Source organism: Brienomyrus brachyistius, chromosome 22 (assembly GCF_023856365.1).
Source record: "Brienomyrus brachyistius isolate T26 chromosome 22, BBRACH_0.4, whole genome shotgun sequence".
NCBI classification, from domain to species: Eukaryota; Metazoa; Chordata; class Actinopteri; order Osteoglossiformes; family Mormyridae; genus Brienomyrus; species Brienomyrus brachyistius.
In genome coordinates, this window is record NC_064554.1 from 10,704,224 (window position 1) to 10,731,925 (window position 27,702).

Sequence of the window (27,702 nt, forward strand, 5' to 3'; positions counted from 1 at the left end):
ATTACTTTTTCCACCTTAAATGGAAAATTGATTTTGTTTTAGGTGCCATCTTTTACACTTGTGTCCCTCCTGTTACCCTTTGCGAGTCTGACTATTCTCCTCGAACGTTAACAAAATGTCTGCGGCCACAAAACAGCCTATGACTGGGTGTATTTTGTTCATTGTACCATATATTTGAGCTTGGAAGGTTGTGGGTTCAGATCCCCGCAGAGTAATCATATTACTGTTGGACTCTCGACAAGGCCCTTAACCATAACTGCAGGGTGCCGATCCTTCTTCCTGACCCCCTAAAAAAACTTTGCACAAAAATCGCTTTGGACAAAAGCATCTGCTAATTATGTAAAGCTTTTCTTTTAGGAATAGGGATGTTAAGGGATATTAGGCAGTCAGAGGGAATTCACTTCGGATGAGGGGGAAACTTCATTATTCCTTTTACCATTTATTCCTGTTCTTTAGTTTGCCTTCAGATGTCAGTCATCTATCAAAACATAATTTAATGAACATGAGGTTAAACATTGTTTTATCTGTATTTTCTCAGTTGCCTAAGTTGGTGGTCTGCGGCTATTTAGCTGTCCTCCGGCTTCAAAAAACCTGAAAGCTGAGATGGGGAGCAGAGCGAGGGCAGCAGTGCAATGATATAACGGTAACGTCATACTGCAAACAAAGAGAGACTCGAAGGGATAGCTGGGTGACTGGGAAAGCAGACGGGACCCAGCGGCCTGCTCTTACATTACAGCAGCTGGCCAGCAAGGTCCCACACTAAGAACTAGGCCCGGAATGTTCATGACCTCATGTCACCTTTGATAGACATATATGCTTAATAGAGTCAATAGAACTGAAAGCAAGGAAATCTCATCAATTATAGTCAACATTTGAGGGTCCTGAGTTTGCTGTGTGCCAGAGAAAATTCAGATATCCTGTTGACGCATTTTCCACTGGCTGCCCACGGAGACTCGCTCCACAAACTTGAGAGCAGACAGGATACAGGCAGTACCCTACTGAGTTCTGAGGGACTGACTGTCTCTATGCATGTTTTTCTAGTGCTTTGAAAAACTTATCCACCAAAATATACACAAGAAGTAGCTTGGGTAGCTTGTTTGGAGATGTATGCTTTTAAAATTTCAAATCATGTGGTGAACTGACACAGCGATTTTCATGGTGAATTTAAAACAAATGGCTACTGAAATGAGAACTAGACAGATTGCTAATTTGCTCAGGTTTTACACTTATGATGAAACATACCATGATCGTGTTATAACATTGTATGCTTTTCGAGTTGTTCTCATTAGCTTCAAACTAATTAGCCGATGTCCTGTCCTGGAGCTCACACGCTTCTTCTGGGTCTCTGGTGACATCCTGCAGTCCAAAGATATACTGTTTTTATTAATATCTCTGAATTTCACATCTATTTAGCAGTCACTTTTATTCAAAACAACATTCAGCTGACAGAGCAGCGAGAGTCTAACTCAAGGGACTTGTGCTGAAATCACTTAGCCGACCACAGGATTTGAATCAGCAACGTTCTAATAGCAGGCACAGAGTCCTATCTCACAGAGCTGCACGCTCACAGAGTCTATCTCACAGAGCTGCACGCTCACAGAGTCTATCTCACAGAGCTGCACGCTTAGAGATTCTATCTCACAGAGCTGCACACTGTCCCACTGCCTCTAAATTGCTCATAGTATTTCAACCGTGTATGTGCCCTGTGATGGACTGGCATCTCGTCCAGGGTGTCCACTGCCTTATGCCCTTTGAGGGACTAGTATCTTTTCCAGGGTGTCCCCTGCCTTGTGCCCTGTGACAGACTGGCATCCTGTCCAGGGTGTCTCCTGCCCTGTGCCCTGTGATGGAATGGCATCCTGTCCAGGGTGTCCCCCAGTCTGTGTGTCCTATGATGCCTGGGATCAAACATAGGGAGAACATGCAAACTTTATACTTTCTCCACACAATGAACCTGTAAAATACAGCATAATAAAATGCAAGTTCCACTGTATAATTTCTTACCAGTGGTGTTACCCACCCATTAAACCACCGTCCTTCACAGTTTCCTTTGTGGTTTTTTTCTGCAGTTCAAACAGTTATGACTTGGATCAGAAATGCTGATTCTCTTGAAAGGTTTCCCTGCAGATAAACTTCTCCCATATTCTCAGATTTCTGAGCCTGCAGAACAAAGACCATATGTGTTTTCTTTGGGCAGTGCGCTTCAAAAAACATAAACATACACAAAACATGAGACTTGATGTGAAAAGCTTCCTTTAGGGTTTACAGAAACCACAGACTGCGTATATACTGACTTCACTGGAACAAAGGGGAGCACAGGGTAAATGTGTATGCAAAAACATCATCAAATGACCAGCTTACTGACTTTCTGATTAAAATGAGTCTCTTATCAGCATACTCTCCAGCCTGCATATATTCCAATAGGTGCAGCAGTTATGACATTTACTACAGTATGTATGATGCATTCAGCTGAAGAACAGGCGACATCCCAGCTACCAGCTGCAGATACTCCATACATCTCGTAGAAATAGCCTGAGTGCAAGCCTGCTTAATAATATCCACCAATTTCAACACCATTTGAAATGTCTGTGAACAGTGAGGACAAATCTTTTTTCCATATTTTTATCTCAGGTTTCTTTCCAGTTCAAAAAGGGTAGCTGAGGTTTGCACTGCTATTATTAATGCATTCAGTCTGCCTTCCCAGCGGCCGCGACCTGCCTTCCACAAATCCCAGAGACCCCTGGCCACGGCCTGCCTTACACAAATCCCAGAGACCCCTGGCCACGGCCTGCCTTACACAAATCCCAGACACCCCTGGCCGTGGCCTGCCTTGCACAAATCCCAGAAACCCCTGGCCGCGGCCTGCCTTGCACAAATCCCAGAGACCCCTGGCCATGGCCTGCCTTGCACAAATCCCAGAGACCCCTGGCCGCGGCCTGCCTTGCACAAATCCCAGAGACCCCTGGCCGCGGCCTGCCTTGCACAAATCCCAGAGACCCCTGCAGCACAGTTGTGATTCAGGTCTTACTGTATGTTCTCTTCCAGATCACTGATACCCCTGCTTGTTCTTTGACCATGTTTTTTTGATCATGCTTTGTATAGTTTTCTCTGGCTCTCAGTCCGCTAATGTCTGCACCAGGATCTCCAGTCTCAGTTGTTACAGCACAATCTTCACGTTGTGTGGCGAAAGAGACAGATGGAGACACCTGCCTGTGTTAATGAAGGCTGAATCTGAAAATTCTTTACCAAACCGATTAAAATGCAGATGTATGAAAACCTGTGAAATGTGTCTCCAGCGTAAAAAATGAAAATTGATTTTCTCATCAGCCTGGACCTCGTAGTGCTGCCTTGTTTGGCATTAAAAGGGCTCTGCTGTCCTCATTCCTAATGGAAGCACCTGTGGTGGTCAGTCACACAGTGTCATGATCTGTCTGGGTCGACCCCGTCCTATTCCTGTTTGACCAGCAGATGTCACTGCTGGCCTTCCTGTTGCCTTCCATTGGCATCTATCCCAGTTGTTTCTCATGCCTTGATATGCGTTTATTGTTATGGCCCCCACCTGCCCCTCGTGAATCCTCATTAGCAGTGTTTATAAGTGCTCCATCCTGAGTTCCCTAATTCTGAAACTGTGGCATGTTGTGAGTATGAGCTGCGTGCTGGTCCACGTAAGGACCTGCTCCCCTCTGTAGTTCCCTTAATGAAGTCCCCTTTGGGGGTGTCCCTGCGCAAAGGCTGCGTCTGGGGTTTATACTCCTCCTCACCACTATGGACATGACACACAGGGTAAGATTTCAGCAGCCGGATGCTACACGAAGTGTCAAGCTCTGCTAGAAGGGTAATACTCATCAGATAGAAAATACTCATCAGAGGGATAATACTCATCAGATAGAAAATACTCATCAGAGGGATAATACTCATCAGATAGAAAATACTCATCAGAGGGATAATACTCATCAGATAGAAAATACTCATCAGAGGGATAATAGTCAACAGAAGGGAAATGCTTACCAGAGGAATAATACTCAACAGAATAGAAATACTCATCAGAAGGGAAATACTCATCAGAGGGATAATACTCATCAGAAGGGAAATGCTTACCAGAGGAAAGGAAAAGGAAACGAAAAAAGGAAGAAAAAGAGGAGAGGAAGAGAGAAATAGGAAATGAGACACTAAGAAAGAGAATCAGAAGTTGTAATAGAGGAAATTTGATAATAGAAAGAAAATTAGAAAGTGCTGTCAGTGTAGTGCATGTTTTCATCACTGGTTTGTCCTCAGTGGCAGAGGGAGGATAATGGAATGGAGTCTCAGAACTGGGCGGGGGAGGGATCGCTTGCACTGGTCATTGTACAGAGGTCAGGAGTGTGTGAGGACATGAGGCGTTCCTGGATGCTTGTCTTTCCTGTTTCTTGCATAAAACATGTGGTCTGTGTTAGCATATTCCCACAAGCCCTCACACATCTGTGTGTGGGACATCAGCTGGCCACTGTTAGTCAGTTCCTTCTCAGTACAAGGGTCAGCTTTCGGGCAGCTTCCTGTCCAGTGCTCTTTGCCATGGAAGCTGAGCAGTGTGACACTCTTATACACATACAGCTTCCTGTCCAGTGCTCTTTGCCATGGAAGCTGAGCAGTGTGACACTCTTATACACATACAGCTTCCTGTCCAGTGCTCTTTGCCATGGAAGCTGAGCAGTGTGACATTCCAATACACACACAGCTTCCTGTCCAGTGCTCTTTGCCATTGAAGATGAGCAGTGTGACACTCTTATACACATACAGCTTCCTTTCCAGTGCTCTTTGCCATGGAAGCTGAGCAGTGTGACACTGCAATACAGATACAGCTTCTGGTGCCAGTTTTTTTTAAAGTAGGGACCACCACTCTTGCTTTATAATTCAGAGGTCATATCAAGCAAGCAGCATACAATCTCCAGATGGATCCGCCCCTGTAGCCTCCTGCAGAGGCCTCTGGCCAGTGCAGCCCCTTCAGCTGCTGTTAGAGACTCTCATGCACCAGCAGCTTCCAGTAGCGCCCCCTGGTGAGAGGGCATCACCTCTGGGTCACGGAGTTCTACAGTGTGTTCCTTCCACCACACGACAGGGTGAGTCAGCCTGAAGGAGATTTCACCTCCCTGTCCTGATGTGTTGAATGGTTTGGGTCACCCCCTGTTATCTTGGTGTGTCTCTCCCCAAACTCTTTCCATGCACTCGATTCTGCAGTATAAATGCCTAATAAATTATGATCCTAAAATGCTGATGGAAAATGGAAAATGCCCAGAAGCTCCCAACTGTTCTTCATGCTGTTTTTCATCAGGGTCAGGAAACTCTGAACTGGAATGTCACTGGGATTGCCTGGGCATGGCTGTCAACAGCACATCATGTTTTCATATAATTTAAATCTATCATTAAAATACCAGTGGCCTCATTAGCTGCCTTTCTGACATAATGGTTGTGAAGGTTTCAATCAGTAAACTACCTTGATTATTGGATTACTGACGCTAGCCACCTTTACTACGTCAGTGAAGAAAGGCGATCTTGTGTATTTGTGTTGCGGGGCCACCTGCTGACAAAGTGCTGAAATAGCAACAGGTGACACATGACTGCAACAGCAGGTTTACAGGATTCTTTATCATGGGGCAAATAAAGAGCCATAGAAATAACGCCAAGGTTATGAAAATACCCCCCAACACAAACATCTCTGTGGACTGCTCATGCTCACCACTCACCAGGAACACCGGGAACAGGCTGATAACGTACTTTTGCAGAAACATATTTAAAGGTCACAACCCAAAAGATATCATAAACATTAAATAAAATGTAAAAGTAAATAAAAATCTAATTTTGTCCATGAATCCCAAACCATTTGTATAAGTATGCTGGGCTTGGTTAGTTTTCATGTATGTTAATCTCCCACGAGCCACTTAGACACAGGTTAGAGCAAAGAACGAGAGCAGACATTCTCCTGGGACCTTTGCCGGTTCAGAGGCCAACATCCGTATCATCACATAGATGGACACAGGATCTGATCCACTGACCTTCCAATTACGGGGCTGGGGGAGACTTTTTCACCTAAAATTATTATCATGGCATTTTTCAGTTTATGTATGGTGATGGTGTTATATCACGGAATTACTTTTTTCCAGGTTTTATAATATTTTATAATATGTTATAATATATTAAGTACACTTCAGCTCCACACACATGTAACCCAGGAGGAGACTCGAACCCTGGTTCCAGAGGTGCTAACCACTGCACCACCATGCCACCCCCTATCTTTGAATGTAATATGCGATATTTTTGTACGTTTGTTTATTTATTTTTGCACACTTCACTTCATTGAGCTCCATAGCTAATTGTAATTGCAGGAAAATTAATAGCAAATTACCTATAAAGTGACCCAGAAGGACCAAACTTGCAAGAAGAATTCTATGGAGACGGATCTTGTTCATAGGTGGGAAGAGGGGATGTGACACTTGCCATTTTGCTTGTTCTCGATTTGTCTCTCCTTACCCATGTTGATGTGCTGTGTGTAACGACGGAAGGAATAAGGTTACAGATACAAGTGACCCAAATGAGGTTCCTCCACAGGGAGACTCCGCTCACTGTCCGTGCCATGGTGCTGAGCTTGGGTTTCACCAACAAGGATTTCTCACTCCGCCCGGTAATTTGTCGGATTTAAGGTAGTCTGAGCTAAATCTAAGTGAAGGAAGGTAAAGCGCATCTAGCTCAGACTGCCTTGTATTCAAAAATTTATCCTGACTAAGCAGGAAATCCTGTTTTGTAGAAAACCTCCCTGGATGGACCTAAATAAAGAGGAATCAGCTGAGCTGTTTTTGGCTTTTTATAAGGATCTTGAAAGCTCCCGGGATGCTGCTACAGGCCCAGTCCGTTTGTCACAATCCTCAGGGAGCCCCCAGGGGAGACCCTTCACAAGCTGGAGGGGCTGTATCTCGAGAGGCTATTCCAGGCCCAGGCCATTCAGCACAGCCCCCAGGGAATCCCCAGGGGAGACCCTTCACAAGCTGGAGGGGCTGTATCTCGGGATGCCCAAGAATGAGCTGGACTTTCTGTCAATGAACAAAGACTCGTCATGCTGCCTCTGCGACTCTGGTGGGAAAATCAGGATGATTAACATTTAAACACGCATGTTTTCCTGTGTGGCAACATGGCGCATAGCACTGTTACTACACAGCTCTAATGCCATTGGCTAAGATTCAATCTTAGATCTATCTGTAGATGTAATGTGCTCTTGTGTAACAAATACAAAAAGTGACAAAAAGATGACTACTTTTCAACTGGCTACATTTAGCAGAATCAACAGTCTGTATTTGGCCATTGAACCTACTGCTGACTTTTACTCAGGCAGATTGATTCAGTTTGATGTTTCTTGATTCGTACTTTGCATAAAGCAGACATGGGAGCTCATTTGTCTCAGAGTGAGGTGAATTCACTTCCTGTTTCCTGCCATAGACACAGCAGTCCTATGTACCTACTCACAGTGTACTTTATATGCTACTCTGTTGATGTTTCGTTTTTGCTTTCTGTTACATTTGCAAGTGTTTGGAAGTATGATCGTTTAATATGCGCTAGTTCTGGGGTGATCATTTCTTCCAAACATTTATGCACATGTACTCATTCATACTGTAAATTCTGGGTAAGATAAGCTTGCGCAAGCACATGGTAAAATGCAGCGCATTTTTAGCTGAAAGCTGTGGACTGCAGCACAGGAAGAGAGAGAGACAGCCAAAGCACAGGAAGAGGTGTAGCTTTTTGAAGCATGAGTGGAGCAGAGCCGTCTTTCAAAAAAGGTTCTTTCCTTTTCTAAGGTTTTGGCTTAGCTTCAGCAACAGAAGCAGCCTGTGCGTTGTGGGCCACGCTTTCCTACGGTCTGCATCTAGGCAAAACATAGACTGGTGCTCTTCCTAGTGTCAGAGGGAGACATTGAAAGAGGTTAGTCTTTCAGAAAACAGTTTATTAAACTGTTTCGAAGGAAATAAAACAGTCAAACTTTTTATTATCTCTGAATATGTAACAGGAAACTGCTCCATATGTCATCCACTGGATTGGTCAACATGACTCTGTTGTTCATCTGGGTGAGTTACAGCTTTCTATTGCAAGGTGTGTAGGTGATTGATACATTCTGGAGTCCATTACAGCATGGAATTCTGTCTGTAGAATGATGTCCGCTTCATATAGATGGATGCCGTACAATTGAACAGAGTCGAGTTGACATTAAGTTGGTAAGAGACGTATACAGAAACGTTCTTGGAAGCGGGAAGATAAGTATCGACATGTAAATTCATACAGCTGTCTTTGCAGACTATGTGTTTCTCATTGATGATTCTGTTATACCTCTGAATCACACGCATATGATCAGATAAATGACTAATGGGTGCATTTGGTCATAATAACGGCTGGTGAGCACTGAAAACAGGGAGAAAGTCTATATGACCAGTAGAAGGGTGTTTTCATTTGTTAGTATTCCCTTGACTCAGTAATAGCAGTAGTGATAGCAGACTCTGTGATAGCGGTAGTGATAGCAGATTCAGAAGTAGCAGACTCAGTGATAGTGGACTCAGTGATAGCAGTAGTGATAGTAGACTCAGTAGTAGCAGACTCAGTGATAGCAGTAGTGATAGCAGACTCAGTAGTAGCAGACTCAGTGATAGCAAGCTCAGTGATAGCAGTAGTAATAGATTCAGTGATAACAGTAGTGATAGCAGACTCAGCAATAGCAGACTCAGTGATAGCAGTAGTGATATCAGACTCAGTGACAGCAGTAGTGATAGCAGACTCAGTGATAACAGTAGTGATAGCAGATTTGGAAGTAGCAGACTCAGTGATAGCAGACTCGGTGATAGCAGTAGTGATAGCAAACTCAGTGATAGCAGTAGTGATAGCAGTTTCGGAAGTAGCAGACTCAGTGATAGCAGATTCAGAAGTAGCAGACTAAGGGTTAGCAGACCCAGTGATAGCAGTAGTAATAGCAGACTCAGTGACAGCAGTAGTGATAGCAGACTTAGTGAAAGCAGTAGTGATAGCAGATTCAGAAGTAGCAGACTCAGTGATAGCAGACCCAGTGATAGCAGTAGTAATAGCAGACTCAGTGATCGCAGTAGTGATAGCAAACTCAGTGATAGCAAACTCAGTGATAGCAGTAGTAATAGTAGACTCAGTAGTAGCAGACTCAGTGATAGCAGTATTATACAATACCAATTTATGCAGAAATAGATTTTACCACATTATATGCAAATTATAGACTGGAAGCGTTGAACAAAGTGCTGAATTGGGGACTGCTGAAAAGACACTAAAAGGTGACCTATAAGGTTGTCCTGAATTTCCAGTGTCTAGCTTGATAGCAATGAATGAATCTAAATAAAATACTGGGGGTGTATATTCTGCTGGTCTAGTTTTTATTTTCCACTGACATTGGAGCAGTAACAAATAATACATTTTACTGTATATTTTCATATAAAATAAGACAAAACATAATCTCAGGACATTATCTGCTCAGCTCTTTGGGTCTGACTGAGCTTCCCAAAAGTTTTCTGAGACTTATTTTTGAGAGACTATTTCAGAAATGAATTGCAGAAAATCACTTGTTGATGACCTTGTTTATATAAGTGAAACCAATTTCATAAGGAAAGACAAACAACGGCAGATTTAAGGACATATTTTTAGTTACACAATTCAATGTTAAATCTAACTCCACAAGTGTTAATGATAGGTCATAATATATTCTCTTTTTAGCGCAGTTTAACTATTCAATCAACTGATATACATTAAATCAAACATAAATCCAAAGTTAAATATGCATTTTCAATACATAGTTACAAATGATATTCCCAAAATAATAATGGCAATTTTAACAAGTGATCAGGGCCTTTGATTAGAAAGACATCAACCTTTGATTTGAAATATCAAGTCATTGTTATACGATTTGGTCACTCCCATTGCAATGAATGGGAAAACTTGGGAATTGGATAGTCCCGGAGCAATGTGAACACCCTGCCTTAGGTGAGACCATTTAAAAGTTTTGGTTTTTTTCTGTTTATTTGTTGCTTTTGCATGTTGGGGCAACCTTGGTTTTGTGAGGCATATTGAGTGCTGGTTTGGGGGTTAGTCTGGTTATTATTGGTTGTTTGGATTTGATTTGTTTTTGTAAAGTGGCAGAACATTTCTGAATTGCATTGGAGAGAATAAAGGGTAACGGATGGGCTGTATTTCCATCTTCGGGATTTGTAAAATGGAAAGTGTAAGTGCTTTTCTCGCGGCTCCGTCGACAGACAAGTTAAAAACATTGGCTAATACAATATAATTTGTACTGCAGTCTATCAATGTGCTTTAAACTAACTAACAAACTAACTAACAAACTAATATAGATAGATAGATTAACTAACAAACAAGCAGATAACTCAATACAGTAGTAGTCAAATGTCTGGAAACACCGGCCTCTAAACCGTTTTCTCTATTTTAGCTGATATTCACCTCATAGTAAAAGGCTTCACGGGCGATGATGAAAAATATTCGACATCCTCAAAATTTTCTCAACTTTTAGACTACTCAAAATAGCCCCCTTATGCTTCGATGACAGCATTGCAAATTCTTAGCATTCTTCCAGCCAGCTAGCGATGTAGCCGCCTGGAAACCCTCTCGGTATCCCAGAGGGAGCTTCCACAAGAGCAGAAGGTGGCTACCTTGCTCTTACTCTTCAATCCAACTCATCGCAGACCAGCTCTGTAGGGTTTTGGTCAGGCCATTTTGGGGGCCGATTCATCAGCCACAGCACTCCATGTCTGCGCTTGTTCATGAAGTTATAATACTACATAACTACGTGGTGTGCTTAGACTCGCTATTTTTGTTGAAAAATGAATTATTTTCCATAGGTGTGTGCAGACTAGTCACTCTCACCTAAGCATGTCTCAAGCAGGATAGAATATGAGAAAAATAAAGAATCTATGTGTACTTGTGCAAACAGTGACTATAGTATTATTTCGACAATATTCATAAATGTCAGTAAAAAAAAAAGTTACCATAAATGTACTGTAATATTTGAATCGGTAACTCTGCAGCTGACGTTGTTCTGGTCATAGAAGCATTGCTATCTCAAGATTAATCTATATAAAAGCAGAAGTTTTCATATCCAGAAGGGTCTACGTAGACATGTAGTCATGAAATCTGAGACTTGGTTAGGGCAAACTCAGATAAAACAGCCACTGCACACTGAGGGGTCAAAAAAGTTAGAAATAAATCACATTCTCAGTGCTGTATTTAAAATAGGGATTATTTTCATGTGAAGCCAGGAGACAGGAGCTCACTCTGCGCTGCCGGGCTGCAGTATGTAGAGCACTGCTGGAGAGGAAAGCACGCACTACATCATACCGAGACCACATCCACACTAGCTAGACGCTGAATATCTGCACTGGGTGACATGTACGTGAATTTGTAAAATCTTGCATGCTGTGGTTTTGAGATGTGAGAATCTGAGGTGGCTTTGACACGAGCTGAAAGGTGCTAACATTTTCCAGCTTTTATAAGACAGGCTGTTATAATAGTGCTTAATTAATAATAGTGTTGTGTTTGAGAAAAGGAATTTTAATTTTTCAAGTTCGCATTTAAACTAAGAGGATAATTTCTCATATGACTACATCATGGGGACTGGCATAGTGGCAGGGTAGTGCAGTGGCTAGCGCTGCAGTGTTACACCTGGGTTACCTCATACCATGTGTGGGATCAACAACATTATAACAAATAATGTTATAAAAGTCTCTCATGTGCATACCACTAAGGGATCTGTATACAGCTCTGCATCTGAAGGTCGTGGGTTCAAATCCAAGGGCCAGCAGAGTGTCTTCGCTGTTAAGACCCCTAACCCCCTGTAGCTTCAGTGATTATTTACCCCTGCTTTCTCAATTGTAGAGTGCTTTGGATAAAATTCTCAGCTAAACAATGTTATTTACTAATTTAGAGTGGGGAATGGATGGGACTGGGGAAAATGCAAGACAGTTCAGGTCTGTATGGCTGCAAGTGGAAACAGTGACAAATGTAATTTTAATTGTGGTTGGTGATATGCATCCGGTATACCTATAATACATTGTTTCCCAACCTGGTGCTCAAGAACCTGCAGATAGTCCATGTTTTTGCTCCCTCCCAGCTCCCTGCCATGCAGTCCACATTTTTTTATCTCTAACGAGAGCTGGGAGGAAGCAAAAACATGGACTGTCGGCATGTCTTTGCGGACTGGGTTGGAAAACATTGTTATAATGCAATTTCTGGATGGAGTGGCACAGATAGCTGCCATTGGTAGGAGGTGCAGTTGGTAGCTAATTATCACAAGAGTTTAAGCTTAAACTGAGCTTAAAACAGCAGATATCCGGATATAAGTTGGCGTAGAATATGGTGTAAGCCCTTTACTGTATCGACATTAAGATGCTAACATACATTACCATGCTAACATACATTAATATGCTAACATACATTAACATGCTGCTCCAAAATGGAATCACTGGCATTAGCGAGCTTATCGGTATGTTAAATATATATTTATATAACTATCATTAATAAATTCTGAGATGCTTTGTAGACTATCAGCCACTAAATTTCCACTATTGTTGTTAAGAAAGGTGCCAAAGGACTGCCTGGGAGAGTCTGAGATAGGCTTTGATGGCGGGAGACGTTCTGAAAGATTTTGTTCCAGACGGCAGGAAGAGGATACCATGGGAGGAGGACTGTTACATAGACCTGCAGCCTGAGAGCTGCTGTCTGCGCACTAAGATGAAAATGGAGGGTAAACAAGCATTTCAAAATCTGAATTCCTGTCTGTCTGTCTGTGTGTGTGTGTGTGTGTGTGTGTGTGTGCTAATGTCTAGGGTGTCCCTCTGCCCGGTGCTACATAGGATAGCCTCTGTGCCCACACACACACGAACACATACACATACACAAACACACATACGCAAGTGGACACATACACACACACGCACACATACGCAAGTGGACACATACACACACACACGCATACACACACACACACATACGCACACACAGATACACACACATACAGTACACAAACAGACACGCACACACATGTACACACACACACGCATACACACACCCACATGCATTCAGGGACACATACACACACGCACACACACATACACACACAAAAATCAGCAGTCATAAAGGTTCACAATGCTTTTTTTGTATAAGATCATTCACTCATTTCTGTGGTGTAAACATTTTGAAAGACATTATCTTTATAAATGACAATAAAAACAAACCTGATCTTAGCTGCTTTCACCGATGAAATGCACTGTGTGTCGCCTCAGAGCTCTGGATACACAAGCATCGGAAGCAGCTGATGCATTCAGTCTCCGGTCCATTGCTGGAGAGCCTTGTGGTGCACATGCAGAAACTGGCCTTGCTGACTCAGGACGAGGTCTCGCAGCTTCAGTCTGTGGGGCAGCTGCAGGAGAAGCTGTGTGCTGTCATCGACATCTTGGCCAGTAGAGGCCCCCAGGGCTCGGACATGCTGCAGGAGTTCATCGAAAACACGGATAGCCAGCTCTATGAACTAATTACACTGCAAGGTAAGCAACCGGCAAACTGTTCTGGCTGTGATTTTAAAATTCTAGTCATTTGCTGTGTAGTTTCTAAAGAAAGAAAGCTTTTGTCAGAAATGTTTTGGTTCTCCATAGGATCATAGGGCCACAGTTGAACTGCTATGTATCTTAGCAGCATTGTTAAAGTACCCTATAATCTCAGAAGAATAATCCTGTTTGTTAAAGAAGAATCATCTTCATGCGATTTCTGTCTATTTTTCTGCTCGAGTGTAGAACCAATAATGCAGAAGCATGGAGAAGCTTTGCAGAGCCGCTCTGGTGGCTGGAGCCCAGGCCTGCTGTCGGAGAGCTGGGCCGCAGACAGGTTCTCCAACTTACTGCTGGTTGAGGGACTGACAGACCTACAGCAGAAGGAGCATGACGTCCTGCAGACTGAGGTCACCAAAGGCAGCTGGAGGCACAATGCCAGGCAGCTGTGCCTGGACAAGCTGCTGAACCCTCTCACACGGGTCAGCATGCCCCCGCGCATCTTGCTCACGGTCGGGGTGGCTGGTATTGGAAAGACCACCTTGGTACGCCAGTTTCTCCAACTGTGGAACTCGGGAAAGATCTACCATGATGTGACTTTTGTCTTTCTCTTCAGTTTCTGGGAGCTGAACACATATGAGAAACTATCAGCTGAACGCCTGGTTAAGCTGTTCTACCCCCATGTGACAGATATGAGTTACGTCTTCAACGACACAACTAGGGTCTTGATGGTCTTTGATGGACTAGATGAGTTCAAGTGTTCACTGGATTTCTCTGAGGCACTGTCTTGCACGGACCCCAAAAAAGACGTCCCAGTTGATAATCTGATAACTAACATAATTCGCGGGAACATTTTCCCTGAAGCTTCTATCTGGTTGACATCCAGGCCGAATGTTGCAGCTCAGATACCTGGAGGGCTTGTGGACAGAATGACTGAGATACCAGGGCTCAAACACAAAGACATACAAAAGTTTCTTCTTCACATGTTCCAGGACGGAAGTCTAGCTGACCAGATATGGTGCCACATCAAAGCAAACAAGATCTTTCTAGTTATGTGCTATGTTCCTTGTGTATGTTGGATTGTTGGCTCCACCCTTGCTTTCCTCATAAAAGGTGAGATGCAGGAGTGCCTGCCTAGGACATGGACTGAGCTGTACTCTTACTTTCTTAAGATGATTGTGGAGGGAGAATCAAAGGAGAGAGAGAAAATAGAGCAGAGCTACGGAAGCAGTCGGCGGCTAATCGGGAGTCTGGGGAAGTTGGCGTTCTATGGGCTAATCAAGCGCAAGTACACCTTCTACGAACAAGACATGAAGGCTTACGGCATTGACCTGCCCTCCCTTCAGAGCCACCTCTGCAGCCGCCTCTTAATCAAAGAGGAGTCCGTTACTTGCACCGCCTACAACTTCACACATCTGACCATGCAGGAGTTTCTGTCAGCTACTTTCTACTACACGGCCTCCAAGCGAGCTATTTTTGACCTCTTCACAGAGAGCGGCATGTCCTGGCCGAAGATTGGCTTCAATAATCACTTCAAAAGTGCCCTGCAGCGCTCGCAGCAGTCAGAGTACGGGCAGTTGGATATGTTTGTGCGATTTCTGTCAGGCATGCTGTCGCCGCTAGTAGCTAAGCCTCTGTCTGGGCTGCAACTTCTGGCCAAAGAGGAAAACAACGCCTACCGAGCCCCAGCCATAACCTTTCTACAGGGCCTGCTTAGCTGCGGTAGCACGGTGTCTCTCTGGGCCGTCAACGTGGTGCACTGCCTGCAGGAGCTTCAACACACAGAGTTAACACGCAACGTGGAGGAGGGTCTCCGCACGGGCAGCCTGGCAGGGAAGCTGACGGCCAGCACCTGCTCCATCCTCGCCTACCTCCTGCAGATGTCCGAGGAGTGCGCCGAAGAAACCAACCTTTCTGGCTGCCTTAATTACTCTGTTGTTAAGAGTCTGTTGCCGCAGCTGCTGTTCTGCAGCAATCTCAGGTAAGATCGATGCTTCAGCGCAGTCATACTGAAATTTATCTGCAGGGAAATTACGTTTATTTGAGGGACATAAATAATGGACTGTTGCTAATGCTATTACTTATGTATGAATTAACTACAAACTGAGGCCTAGTCATATACTGATCTCCCATTCTTTCCTCTTAAACGAATCATGAGACATGTTTTATCTCAAGCAATTACTATATTTGTTACTATGACTGTTAATCCTTTGTGAACTACTGAATAAACTAACAAAGGAACTACTGAAGGAACAAGTCATGATTAACGCAAGTGAAATACTGATCTCATATTTGTTGATCATTAATGAATTGTGTCACACCTTTTGTCTCAAGTAGCTGCTATTTTTGTTTGTGATTTGTTCTTCAGTGGTAACTGAGTTATTAATAAGTATTCGTGCCCCATCAAGTAAAATGTTACTCATTTATTTATAAACTTTTGTGAGGAGGACCACAGCTATTTGGAATAACATTTCTTTTCCGTAAAGCATTGCTTTGTGTGCATGTGTCTGTCTCTGTGTGTGTCTGTCTGTCTCTGTGTGTGTCTGTCTGTCTCTCTGTGTGTGTTTGTGTATCTGTGGGTGGGTGTGTGTGTGTGTCTGTGTGTATCTGTTTGTGTGTCTGTCTGTCTCTGTGTGTGTCTGTCTGTGTGTATCTGTCTGTCTCTGTGTGTGTGTTTGTGTATCTGTGTGTGTGTGTGTGTCTGTGTGTATCTGTGTGTGTGTGTGTGTCTGTGTGTATCTGTTTGTGTGGGTATGTGCATGTGCTCTGAGATGAGCCGCCGTCCCATCCAGGCATCACCCTGCCTGCTGCTCTATCCACCTTCACTCCTGCCCCAGACCCACTGTAGTCCTTCACAGGATAAACACTGCGAAAGATGGATGGATAAACAATATCATTCTTTTTCTCTTGCTATAAAACTCTCTTCCTACTATAAAATGGTTTCATCTTTAATTGTTCTTATTTGTATTTTAGACTTGAAAACAACCATTTTAAAGATGATGTCATGGAGTTACTCGGGAGCTTGCTAAGTGCAAAGGACTGTCACCTGCAGAGAATCAGGTGAGGCTTTCTTTGGGGGGGCTGCCTTTCTGACCATGGGGCCCTTTGCTACAGCAGATAACAGCAGCGTAAGTTATTGGAATTCTTAGCAGGTTTCTTTCATCAGCAGTGACAGTGGATGACACAGACACTCCCACTGTACCGTCTCACTCATTTCTGATTTCCATCAGTTAATTCCAAATGCAAATGCATTTGTGATTTTAACATGAATTTCTAAATTTCCTACAGATTCTACAGTACTTCATAGCCACTTCCCTGGCACTTTTCGACGCTTCGAACATTTTATGCTCTCCGTACCGCACGTAACTGCACAACATTCATCTACGGACATTCCGTACACACACACACACACACACACACATCACAGGTTTGTTATAAAATCTTTGTGGGGACTCTCCATTCATTTCTATGGGGAAAACCATAATCCCAGTATGACAGTCTTAAACTTTACCCAGCCCTAACCTTAACCATAAGTAAACAAACAAAACATTTTTTTTGATTGCATTCACAGATTTTTGTGGGGACATGAAATAACAGGTTTTTATCACATTGTGGGGAACATTTGGTCCTCACAATGTAATATAAACATAATCACAACCACACACATATATATATACACACACACACACACACATATATATTTTGTACTCATATTTTGTACATTTATGTGCTTATTTATTCATGTGCATATTTATTCTTATATTTTGTATTTGTATATTTTGTACACCATTACTGCTTGTGAAGCTCGCACATAAGAATTTCACTCACATGTACTGTACCAGTGTCAATAAAAGTGATTGATTGATTTGGTATAGAATGGTGTAATATCTCTTTATGAATACACTCCATTATCTTCATTTAGTGTCCTATAGTAAGCAATCACAACAGTTCCTATATCTTTCCCCTCAAATGTAAAACTGAAGAATCCTCTCGTCTTATAGCATATCTACACTCAGTACACTTGCATATTAACACGGACAGCCTGCTCCTCCGGACTGTGTGAACGAATGCACACTGCACACATTCACGGCCAAGATGTTCAGCATGGCTAAGATGCATTATCTATGTGACTTCAAATATGGTGTTGTTGTTGGTGCCAGATATGGTTAGTTGCAGCGTCCCAAAAACAATAAATAAACGGAAACATACTAGCAGCAATTCTGTGGGTAAAAATACCCAGTTAATGCAGGAGGTCAGAGGTGACTGGCCAGAATCATTAAAGCTAACTGGACGACCACAAGTGTAACAGTAACAGCTCAGTACAATGCCTTGCAGAGAGGCTTTTCAGAATGCATGACTCATTACATTTTGAAGTAGCTCTAGGGGATAAAGTGAGTTGCTCTGTGATCATTAAACTTTTTACGCACTGGAAAAATTAGAGTGCCAATTCTTGATTTTATTTATTGATTTTATAAAAAATAAAACAGTAACGCCTTCACATTCGATGAACTTGACATTCAATGGTGTTGATGAACAATTAAACAGGAACGTTTTTGGAACTTGCTGAAAGTTCGCAGAAACTCGCTAATGATGAATACGCCAAAGACAATACTGGAAATAATTCGAATCACATAAAATCTTATATAAATATTAGTGTCACACAGGCCTGGATACTGTATCTTTGATATTAAAAATCTTGGCTTGGCTACGCCACACATCTTTGTCTCGCTAACCAGTCTTAGCTGGCAGTAACTTTTACACCTTTCAGTGCCTTTAATTTTGCATTTTTAATAATGGGTCAAAAACTTAGTGCTCCCAGTGCACACAGTAGTACCTTTGTACATTCACAGGGATAATTTAGATTTTAAATTAGGTTTGTAAATTGTATAGAAATGTCTAGAAAGGAAATGAAAAAAGTAATTTGACATGCAAAGTGTACAGTACAGTACTGTTTGTTCAGAGATCGGTAATAAATAGACTTTCGATGTTATCATTCAGGTTGGCAGAATGTTATGGGCGGGGGGCCAAGTATTATTTGCAAATTTTTATATTCGCCAGACCTTCCCCCCCCCCCCGAACCCTCGTATATGTGTTAGGGGCATTACTGTAACTATAATAATGCTGACAACGCTGGAGACAGAAACACAGATTTTAAAATAAGTGCTAAAGTATAGTACATAGTACAAAGAAATGCTTAAAATATAAGGATAAAACTTTGGAGGTCATCCAAAAATATCAAGGGTCAAAGGTCAAACCTACAGTAACAGGGAATTATTTGTAGTCCAAAACAGAAACCATTTCTCCACGATAAGGGGCTTTGTGACATCCTGACTTCAATGATCCAAGTGAGATTATGCTTTCCTTCATCTTGGTGAGAAATAATTTTACTAAAAAATCCTGGTTAGAAAAAGGACGGAACCCAACAGTCACGTATCTATAATAGCGTCTGACCATTTGTATGCATGTGACTTTCTCTGTAGCCTAGCAGAAAACGCTGTGAGTAACAAGGGGACCAAGGCCATTAGCAGATCCCTGCTGGTGAACAGAAGCCTGACGTCTCTCGAGTGAGTAAAGAACTCTCTTTTTCCTGCCTTTGCGATTCCTCTGGAGGTGTTTAGCGGTGGAGTGCATATTGAGAGGCAGTCACTGAAGCAGAGGTTAAGGCGCTGCTGTTGACTTTAGTCTTCGCAGCAACAACATTGGCCCCAAAGGAGCAAAGTCTCTTGCAGAAGCCCTGAAAAACAACCAGGTCCTGGTGTCAGTCAGGTGAGTGACCCCTGCTGGGCACATGCTGCATTCTCCACCCAATCGCATTTTTTATTTTCCTTGTCGATATTTAGTATTATAAATGACAACTACACCCTTACAGCAATACTGAAATGCCTAGTTTTCTACGATTGTGATGTTTTTCAATGGCAGATGTCTGCACATGTTCTGCGTTGCCCGTGGTCTTCAGGAATATGAAATGCTTCTTATTTCAGCCTACAGAACAACGTCATCGAGGATGAGGGGGCCAAAGCCATGGCGGAGGTGCTGTCCTGCAACCGCAAGCTTACAACACTTCAGTAAGTGGTGCATGACATCTATCCAGCAACCTGCCTACAAAGCTGTAGAACATTCCCCAGCGGCAGGATCAGTCCTGAAGGCTGTGGGTGATACGCTTCAATTGACCCCAAATAATTCTAATAATTCCATAAAGACCTGCTGAGGTCACACCAATGAAAAAATTAAGATATAAATCTGGGTAATAAGGTACTACAGTGATCCCGCTATATCGCGGTTCAGCTTTCATGTCCCCACTATATCGCGGATTTTTCCACAGCACATCACAGTTCTCTGCAATGTGTGTGTGTGTATATATATCTATATATCTATATTTATATCTATCTATATATATACATACATATATATACACATTACACATACATTACATATTATTATTATTGTTATTCACATCCTTAGCCCGACATCCACATATAATGTGTGTTTACAAAGTGTATTTTAATAAGTTTACATGTGTTTAAAGCATGTGGGAGGAGTATTTTAAGGCTTAAACTATACCAAAAATGTTTATTTATATGGTCTTTCTATATCGCGGATTTTCACCTATCGCTGATGGGTCTGGAATGTACCTTCTACAATAGGCGCTATATAGATCACTGTATAGACCTACAGTCACTATAGTGTGTGTATGTGTGTATATATATATAGTTTCACTCTTTTTATAATTGAGTGTTCTATTGATTGTTTTTACGATTAATTGAGCGGACAGAATAAATTAGTATTTTGTCCAAGTATGAGGGAGCAATTTTATCTTGAGATATCTTCGGTTTTACAATGTTTACATTGTGCAATATTTTCTTCCAATCTCAATGTGAAACGTCCTTAAACGTTTAACATTTTCTGCCCTTTCTTGCCACTTTTCTTTCCCTTTTGCTCCTCCCCGTCAGAGTTTTCCTCCATTCTTCCACACAGTAACACTCTTCGGCGCTCCAGTTAATATTGTCTGCGCACTGCTACAGTCTGTGTGTGATCGTTACAAGGATCAAAAAGCTAATAATACAGGCAGAGAATTTATATTTTATATAGACACACACAAACACACACACATTTTTCAATATGTGTCCAGCTTGCAGAAGAACTCCATCGGTTCAGAAGGAGCCAGGAGTCTTGCGGGGGCGCTGCAGAAAAACCAGGTTCTAAGGGAATTAAGGTACGTGTCGTCATTCCAGCTCTGCGCACTGCGTACCTTCATCACGGGAGGATAAAACCATAGCCGCCATTTTTAGAAAACATGTGACTGATATTAGATTTAGCAGTTCACAAAATGAAGTACGTAGCTGTGTAGACTGGAAGGTTAGACCCCACGTCCGGCAGAGTGAGGTCACTGTTTGGCCCTCGAATGAAGCCCGTGGCCGCAACTCTCACTTGCGTGTTTCTTTGAACAAACGCATCTGCTATGTAAATAAATGCAAGATATATAGATGAAGTGATACATGTGACAAATGAAGTTCTCTCCACAGCCTCTCCAGCAACCAGCTTGGCGATAAGGGATCAGAAGCACTAGCCCAGGCACTCATGGTGAACCACAGCCTGATCACCTTACAGTGAGTGCTCAAGTTTTAATCCTCTTATCCCGTGTTACCACAGAAGCCTGCGTTCTCAGACAAACCCCACAAGGTTTCCACTGATTTCCTTGTGCTTTGTATTTACAGCCTACAGAGTAACTCCATCAGCAACAAAGGAGTGACAGCCCTCACCAAGGCTCTCATGGTCAACAGAGGACTCGCCGATTTAAAGTAAGCGTCTCACTACAAGAACACCCGCCATCGATGCAATCGACCTGCCATCCGATCCAGCTCCTTCTAGAAAAACTGAACTTTTCTCTCCTTTCTCGGTCTTCAGTCTTCGTGAGAACTCCATCGGGGTGGAAGGAGCCAAAGAGATTGCTAAGGCCCTACAGACAAACAGCACACTCAGGAATCTAGAGTAAGTGTCTGACTGCTCCATGCCAGACGCACCAGACTAGGGTTCGCCAGCCTTTTTCATTCGCCGGTCCATAATCACAATTCAAAAATTAGCTGCAGCCCAAAAACACGTACACTGAGGTTTCCTTACATGTTATTAACAACCAGAGCATGTGAGCAGAGCGATGAGAATTTCCACTCATCCATTATGTTCCGATCAGTTTTCTTCCAGTGAAATCGCTCACCGCTCGCTCCAAGTCAGAAAACAATCTGCACTGTACTTTAATTTTAGCTTAAACTGTAACCTGGTTAACTGAGCAGCCAAATCCACAATCAAGTAGAAATTATTAATTATGCTCTGTGCTGGCTCTGCTCCTTTCCCCCAGCTTTGGGCAGGGGGGGGGGACACACCAACAGTATTCATGGTGTTCATGTGTTTCTCTTAATGTCAGCAGTCAATATAACAACTGAACTAAACATCAGAACATTTCTTTTCATGAAAATTATCCACAAACGGTGCACTGTATCTTCCTGGGCTTCTGGAAGAACATCCATAGAGCCCCTTGATATGGGGAGTCAGAAACGTCTGGACCATTTATTCAAATCCGCATGCAGGCTGCTAGATGGTCTCCTTGCAGCCTATTGCAGATGTTTTGTCTTGACCTGCAAATACCTTAACTGTTAGGCTTTAAAAGTGATAGCTGATAGCTTAAAATAGTAATAGTTCTTCACCACCCTGGGAGCGTTTAAAAACGCAGATATTTTTGTCAGCTTTTCAGATGGTTAACGCGACATATTTTTCGACACGCGCTCTCTGTCCGCTGGTGGGAGTGTCCTCACCTGTGTGCGCGCGCACGTGTCCGTGCGCACGCCTCGGGGCGGAGCTCCACCATGCGCGATACAGAGAGCAGAGGAGAATTGTGAACGCGCGACCGTGACAATGTGACAAAAATAACATAAGGCTATTTAGTTTGTTTAATAATCGGACAATGTATAGACTTGTTCTATAGGAAAGGCGACCTTAAATGAGTTCTGTTGTGATCTGGCGCTATATAGAAAATTAAATTAAATTAAATTAATGGTGGCTGTCTTGAACGTTTTGTCGTAAACATGCTCATCTGCCTAATTTGCGAATTTTCACATTTTTGGGGATCTGCCGCCCCCTAACCATGTGAAGGGGTTACTGCCCCTACCATTTTAATTTTTGTTTGCTCTTCATTGGTTTCATCAGCCTTTTCCGATTATGCGATCACGCTAACCCACTTGGCGGGTTTAGCTTCCTATTAAGTTTCTCTTTAATTGACCTACCAAAGTGCACAGCTATATGTGCTGGCCCACCTTCAATACCCTAAGAGCCCAATAGGGGGCTGCAGCCCACAGGTTGGGAAACACTGAATAAGACAATAACTACGGGGCTGTTATTGTAGCAAAATTATTTGCAAATGTGTGCGGAGAGTTGTGTGACTGTATCTCAATCCGTGTGCATAATCAGATTTGTAAACATATAAAGGAATTTGTAAATACGTACTGAGATTTTCAAATGTGTACAGGAATCTGTAAATGTGTATCAGAATACTTAGTTATTAATACCTCTGTACGCATTTACAGATTTGTCCACACACATACAAATCTCACTACACTTGCAAATCTCATTACTCATAAGAATCTGATTACACACGGATCCCCAATACACATACTGTATATAGACTCCTGTACACATTGCCAAATCTCAGTATGCATTTACAGAATCTTTCATGCATTTACAAATCTGATTACGCACACAGTCACACAGCTCCCCATACACATTTGCCACTAATTTTGCTATAATAACAGCCCCATAATAACTACACGGTCTTAAAAATCACGGTATTGATGAATGTATGGAGTGCGGTTTGCTGGCTTACAAAGTCCCTTCTGTCTTGCTCCATCTTTATCCCTGTTCTACCCACCAGTCTGACGGCAAACTTGTTACACGACGAGGGAGCGAAGGCGATTGCAAAGGCTGTGCAGTTCAACTGTGCCCTTACTTCACTTCAGTAAGTAACAATGAGCTCTCGGGTCGCACAAGAACCCTAATGCATATATGACTGGTGCACGTCTGCCGTCCTGGTTCAGCTTCATGTTCAGGGCTGTCTGTCTTCCCTCCTGTAGCCTTCAGTGGAACTTCATCAGGTCTACAGCTGCACAAGCCCTGGCTGCAGCCCTGACGACCAACACGGCCCTGCAGCTTCTGGAGTCCGTACACCTGAGATTCCTGTCTAACCCGCTAAGCCGCACACTGGGGCCCCAGATCACACTCACAACCCACCAGTTTCATTTCATTCTTTCCACATTTATAGAACCCACAATAGGATTTTAATCAGGTTCCACGATTTCATACAAAATTATGCTTGCTGCCATTTTTAATAATGCAGAAAGTTAATGTTGCATACATGAAATCATTATTTTAGTCTTTTATTTTCAAAAATATACATCATATTAGAGACAGGGGCGGCATGGTGGTGCAGTGGTTAGCACTGTCGCCTCACACCTCTGGGACCCGGGTTCGAGTCTCCGCCTGGGTTACATGTGTGTGGAGTTTGCATGTTCTCCCCATGTCGTCGTGGGGTTTCCTCCGGGTACTCCGGTTTCCCCCCGCAGTCCAAAAACATGCTGAGGCTAATTGGAGTTGCTAAATTGCCCATAGGTGTGCATGATGTTGTTCTCTGCCTCGTGCCCATTGTTTCCGAGATAGGCTCCGGACCCCCCACGACCCACTAGGATAAGCGGTTTGGAAAATGGATGGATGGATATTAGAGACAACCAGTAGTTTAAAGTAAAACATTCATTTCGAGTAGAAATACATTGAAGCACAAATTATAGTTCTACGAAAGCTGTTCTGAGTTAAAAACTTCATTGATAAGCAGTGTCATTGTGTGCTGTTTAGTTAGTAACACCTCTACAATAACATAAAACACCAAACATTTGTGTGTAGTATCCCATTGGGAGCCAGTGACTATTATGGCAATTAAAAGTAAAATGCTAAGAACAGTCAGTCAAAAAAATTATGACACTTAATAAAAAGAAACTATTTCTGGGAAAGATAAGTGCGCATATGTTAAACATCGCTTATCAATGCACTTTTGTTATGAAACCAGTAAATCTGCTGAGCTGGCAAACACACTGCTCTCACAGATAAGAGGCGTGCAGTTTAGTGGGGCTTTGTGTCGCTTTGCTCCTTCGTGTGTGAGCATGTCTGTTTGTGTCACGCTGCTACAGCCTTCAGGAGAACGCCATCGGTGACGAGGGGATGATCGCGCTGGCGGAAGCCCTACAAGCAAACACAGCTCTCGGAACACTGTTGTGAGTATGACTCAGTCTATCCGTCTGTCCATCCATCCATCTTCTAACGGCTTCTCCTAACCCCGGCAGCGTGGAGCACAAGGGAGCATGTTGGATGGGATGTGGAGACACACTCACTCTCAGTTATACAAAATGGGCATGATAGAGATGCCAGTCAGTCAGAGTGTGTGTTCGGACTGTCGCAGGAAACACACACAACAGTATGACTCCTGTAGACCTGTAAGGTCCTGTTAATATTTCTGACTTTGCATAGTCACAGTTAGGTGTTTAGTTTTTAGCAGTCAGCGTCCCGGGGAGCAACTTCACATGCATGTTTCTGTATGTGTGTGTGTGTTCTTGCCATCACCGGATAGCTTATGAGTGTGTGTGTGTGTTCTTGCCCTCACCGGATAGCTTATGAGTGTGTGTGTGTGTTCTTGCCCTCACCGGATAGCTTATGAGTGTGTGTGTGTGTTCTTGCCCTCACCGGATAGCTTAAGAGTGTGTGTGTGTGTGTTCTTATCATCACCGGATAGCTTATGAGTGTGTGTGTGTGTTCTTGCCCTCACCTGATAGCTTATGAGTGTGTGTGTTCTTGCCCTCACCGGATAGCTTATGAGTGTGTGTGTGTGTGTTCTTGCCCTCACCGGATAGCTTATGAGTGTGTGTGTTCTTGCCCTCACCTGATAGCTTATGAGTGTGTGTGTGTGTTCTTGCCCTCACCTGATAGCTTATGAGTGTGTGTGTGTGTTCTTGCCCTCACCTGATAGCTTATGAGTGTGTGTGTGTGTTCCCGCCAGTCTTCAGGGTGTGTCAGTAGGCAGAAGAGGAGCCGTTGCCTTGGCAGAAGCCCTTTGTTCCAACAGATCTCTGCATACACTGGAGTAGGTCCATTTCTAATGCACCCTCGGTCTCCTGCCTTCTTGCTGTCACAGGTTATATTATGTATAATGTGGGAATAAACTGAAAGCTGTTATGGTTTCTATGGTTTCCATTCTGTAAATATCTTGCCATGGGTGACAGATGTTTCCAAATTTTTTTATGTGTAGGGACATATCACCATGAATCACCATTTTATCACTTTTTCATAAAACATTTTCACTCAAGGGAAAATTATTAGTGTCTTACCATTTGTTTCACTGTTTTGTAATCATGTACAAAAATATATATATTTTTTGTTTTATTTCAGTCTGCGTGGAAACTCAATAGGAATGGATGGGGCCAAAGCTTTGGCAAACGCACTGAAGGCAAACAGCAGTCTGAGGGTCCTGAAGTGAGCTTTTGTTTTTCACTTTCTAGCTCATCATTATGTTGTATTTAGCCTCACATACTCATTCTGACTATCACTGCTACTCTCAAACATAAATTATTGCTGTCATAAATGTGCCGCTCCCTTTTCCATTGCGAAAGATTTGAAGCTTATACTTACTGCCAGTTACGCAATATGACATTATTTAATGGAATAGGTTGGTAACCTGTAATAAAAAGTTATATGAGAAGTTAAGTATAGTAGTTATTCGACTTTGTCGGAATAGTTTGCAGGAAAACGCACTGGGAATGGATGGAGCCATTTTCATCGCCACAGCCCTAAACAGAAGCCATCAGCTCACCTACATCAAGTGAGTTTTAGGGCACTTATTCAGAATTGTGTTCAGGTAATCTTGTTCCCGTAGTGTATACTGGAGTATTCATGTTATTTTAGTCGAACAGGGAAAAAAACTTGACATATTGTGATTTATCAAATACAGTGTTACTCTCTTTATGTTGCTGTAATATGGATGATGTACTATATACCATATATATATATATATATATATATATGTATATATGTACATATATATATGTACCATGCCCATACATTTTAATGTGAGGTTTGCACTTATAATTGAAAACCCAAGCCGGCCTCTACTGTCTATAATTATTCAACAGCTTCCCAACAACTAATATCCAGCTCTTAATTCCCGTTTTAGCCTCCAAGGGAACCGCATTGGAGATTCAGGGGCTAAGGTCATATCGGACGCCATCAAGACCAAATCTCCAGAGTGTGTGGTGAAGATCTGAACGGTCCTACAGATCAGCAGGAGCGATACGGCTGATCAAGCTGCTCTCGGCAGCCCAGTTAGGGTTCACTGCGCAGTTACAGAGGGTAAGATACTCAGGTAACAAGCCCAGGGTGAGGAGAAGTGGCTTTATGACATTCGCCTTTACAGAAGAGCTAAACATTGAAGAGTCTGTCTCGGGGAGACGGGAAGTTTCATGGCGTCTTTCATCCTGCTACACTGGTTGACGGACACAGTAACATTAAGCTCCATTCTGGCTCCAAGTGCAGTATTTCAAATTATATCTGTAAATAGTGAATACACAATTATTATAATGTAGTTACTAATCTGAGATATATTAGCTTAAACGCCAGTTAACATTATGTTGGCCATTAAAGAGATCAGCCGATCTGCACTATGAAATGGGAGTCTGCAATGCAATAAGAGACTATTAACTGGGATCTACAGAGGCCAACCTGCACACGTACATAACCTTAAATATTGTGGGTGAACTGAATCAACATGCCTGTGATCCCGAATCTACAAAAACTGTGAATTCCGGTGAGCCTCACGAACCTGACATGTACGGCAGGCTGCCATCCGGAAATTGCTTCTACACAAGATCAATGCACAAAGAGGTATAAAGAGGGGTACAGAGCACAAAACCTGGACCCCTAAGCAGGAGGATGTCAATTGTCTTCTTTGGCCTTCTACGACAGAGCTAAACATGACTGAACTTTTATTGGATCTTCTAGAGTGCAAAGTAGATTTCTACCTTCTTCATGACTAAGACTT

At 42.8% G+C, this 27,702-nt stretch overlaps 1 protein-coding gene across 5 annotated transcripts; it reads left to right on the forward strand.

Annotated features, from left to right (window-relative positions):
• The first annotated feature begins 7,475 nt into the window (after window positions 1-7,475).
• nlrc3 (NLR family, CARD domain containing 3) lies at window positions 7,476-27,086 on the forward strand. Of its 5 annotated transcripts, none has more exons than XM_048990983.1 (20): window positions 7,476-7,944; window positions 8,030-8,087; window positions 12,614-12,781; window positions 13,320-13,580; window positions 13,827-15,561; window positions 16,554-16,640; window positions 19,061-19,144; window positions 19,263-19,346; window positions 19,562-19,645; window positions 20,710-20,793; window positions 21,104-21,187; window positions 21,296-21,379; window positions 21,486-21,569; window positions 23,500-23,583; window positions 23,699-23,782; window positions 24,806-24,889; window positions 25,669-25,752; window positions 26,058-26,141; window positions 26,404-26,487; window positions 26,839-27,086. In XM_048990983.1, the coding sequence occupies exons 3-20, from the start codon at window positions 12,658-12,660 to the stop codon at window positions 26,927-26,929; spliced, it is 3,390 nt and encodes a 1,129-aa protein (XP_048846940.1). In that variant the 5' UTR covers window positions 7,476-7,944; window positions 8,030-8,087; window positions 12,614-12,657; the 3' UTR covers window positions 26,930-27,086. The 5 variants fall into 5 exon arrangements, 4 of the variants coding, with proteins under 4 accessions (XP_048846940.1, XP_048846941.1, XP_048846939.1 ...); XM_048990984.1 differs by having other exon boundaries at window positions 12,618-12,781; XM_048990982.1 differs by having other exon boundaries at window positions 7,476-8,087.
• Window positions 27,087-27,702: the final 616 nt, after the last annotated feature.

Bases quoted from the DNA above. Each gene is read 5' to 3' on its own strand.
- nlrc3 (XM_048990982.1), top strand. From the start codon at position 12,658: ATGGCGGGAGACGTTCTGAAAGATTTTGTTCCAGACGGCAGGAAGAGG. The intron at 19,646-20,709 runs GTAAGTGGTGCA...ATATGTGTCCAG, and splicing joins CGCAAGCTTACAACACTTCA to CTTGCAGAAGAACTCCATCG. The intron at 23,584-23,698 runs GTAAGTAACAAT...TCCCTCCTGTAG, and splicing joins TGTGCCCTTACTTCACTTCA to CCTTCAGTGGAACTTCATCA.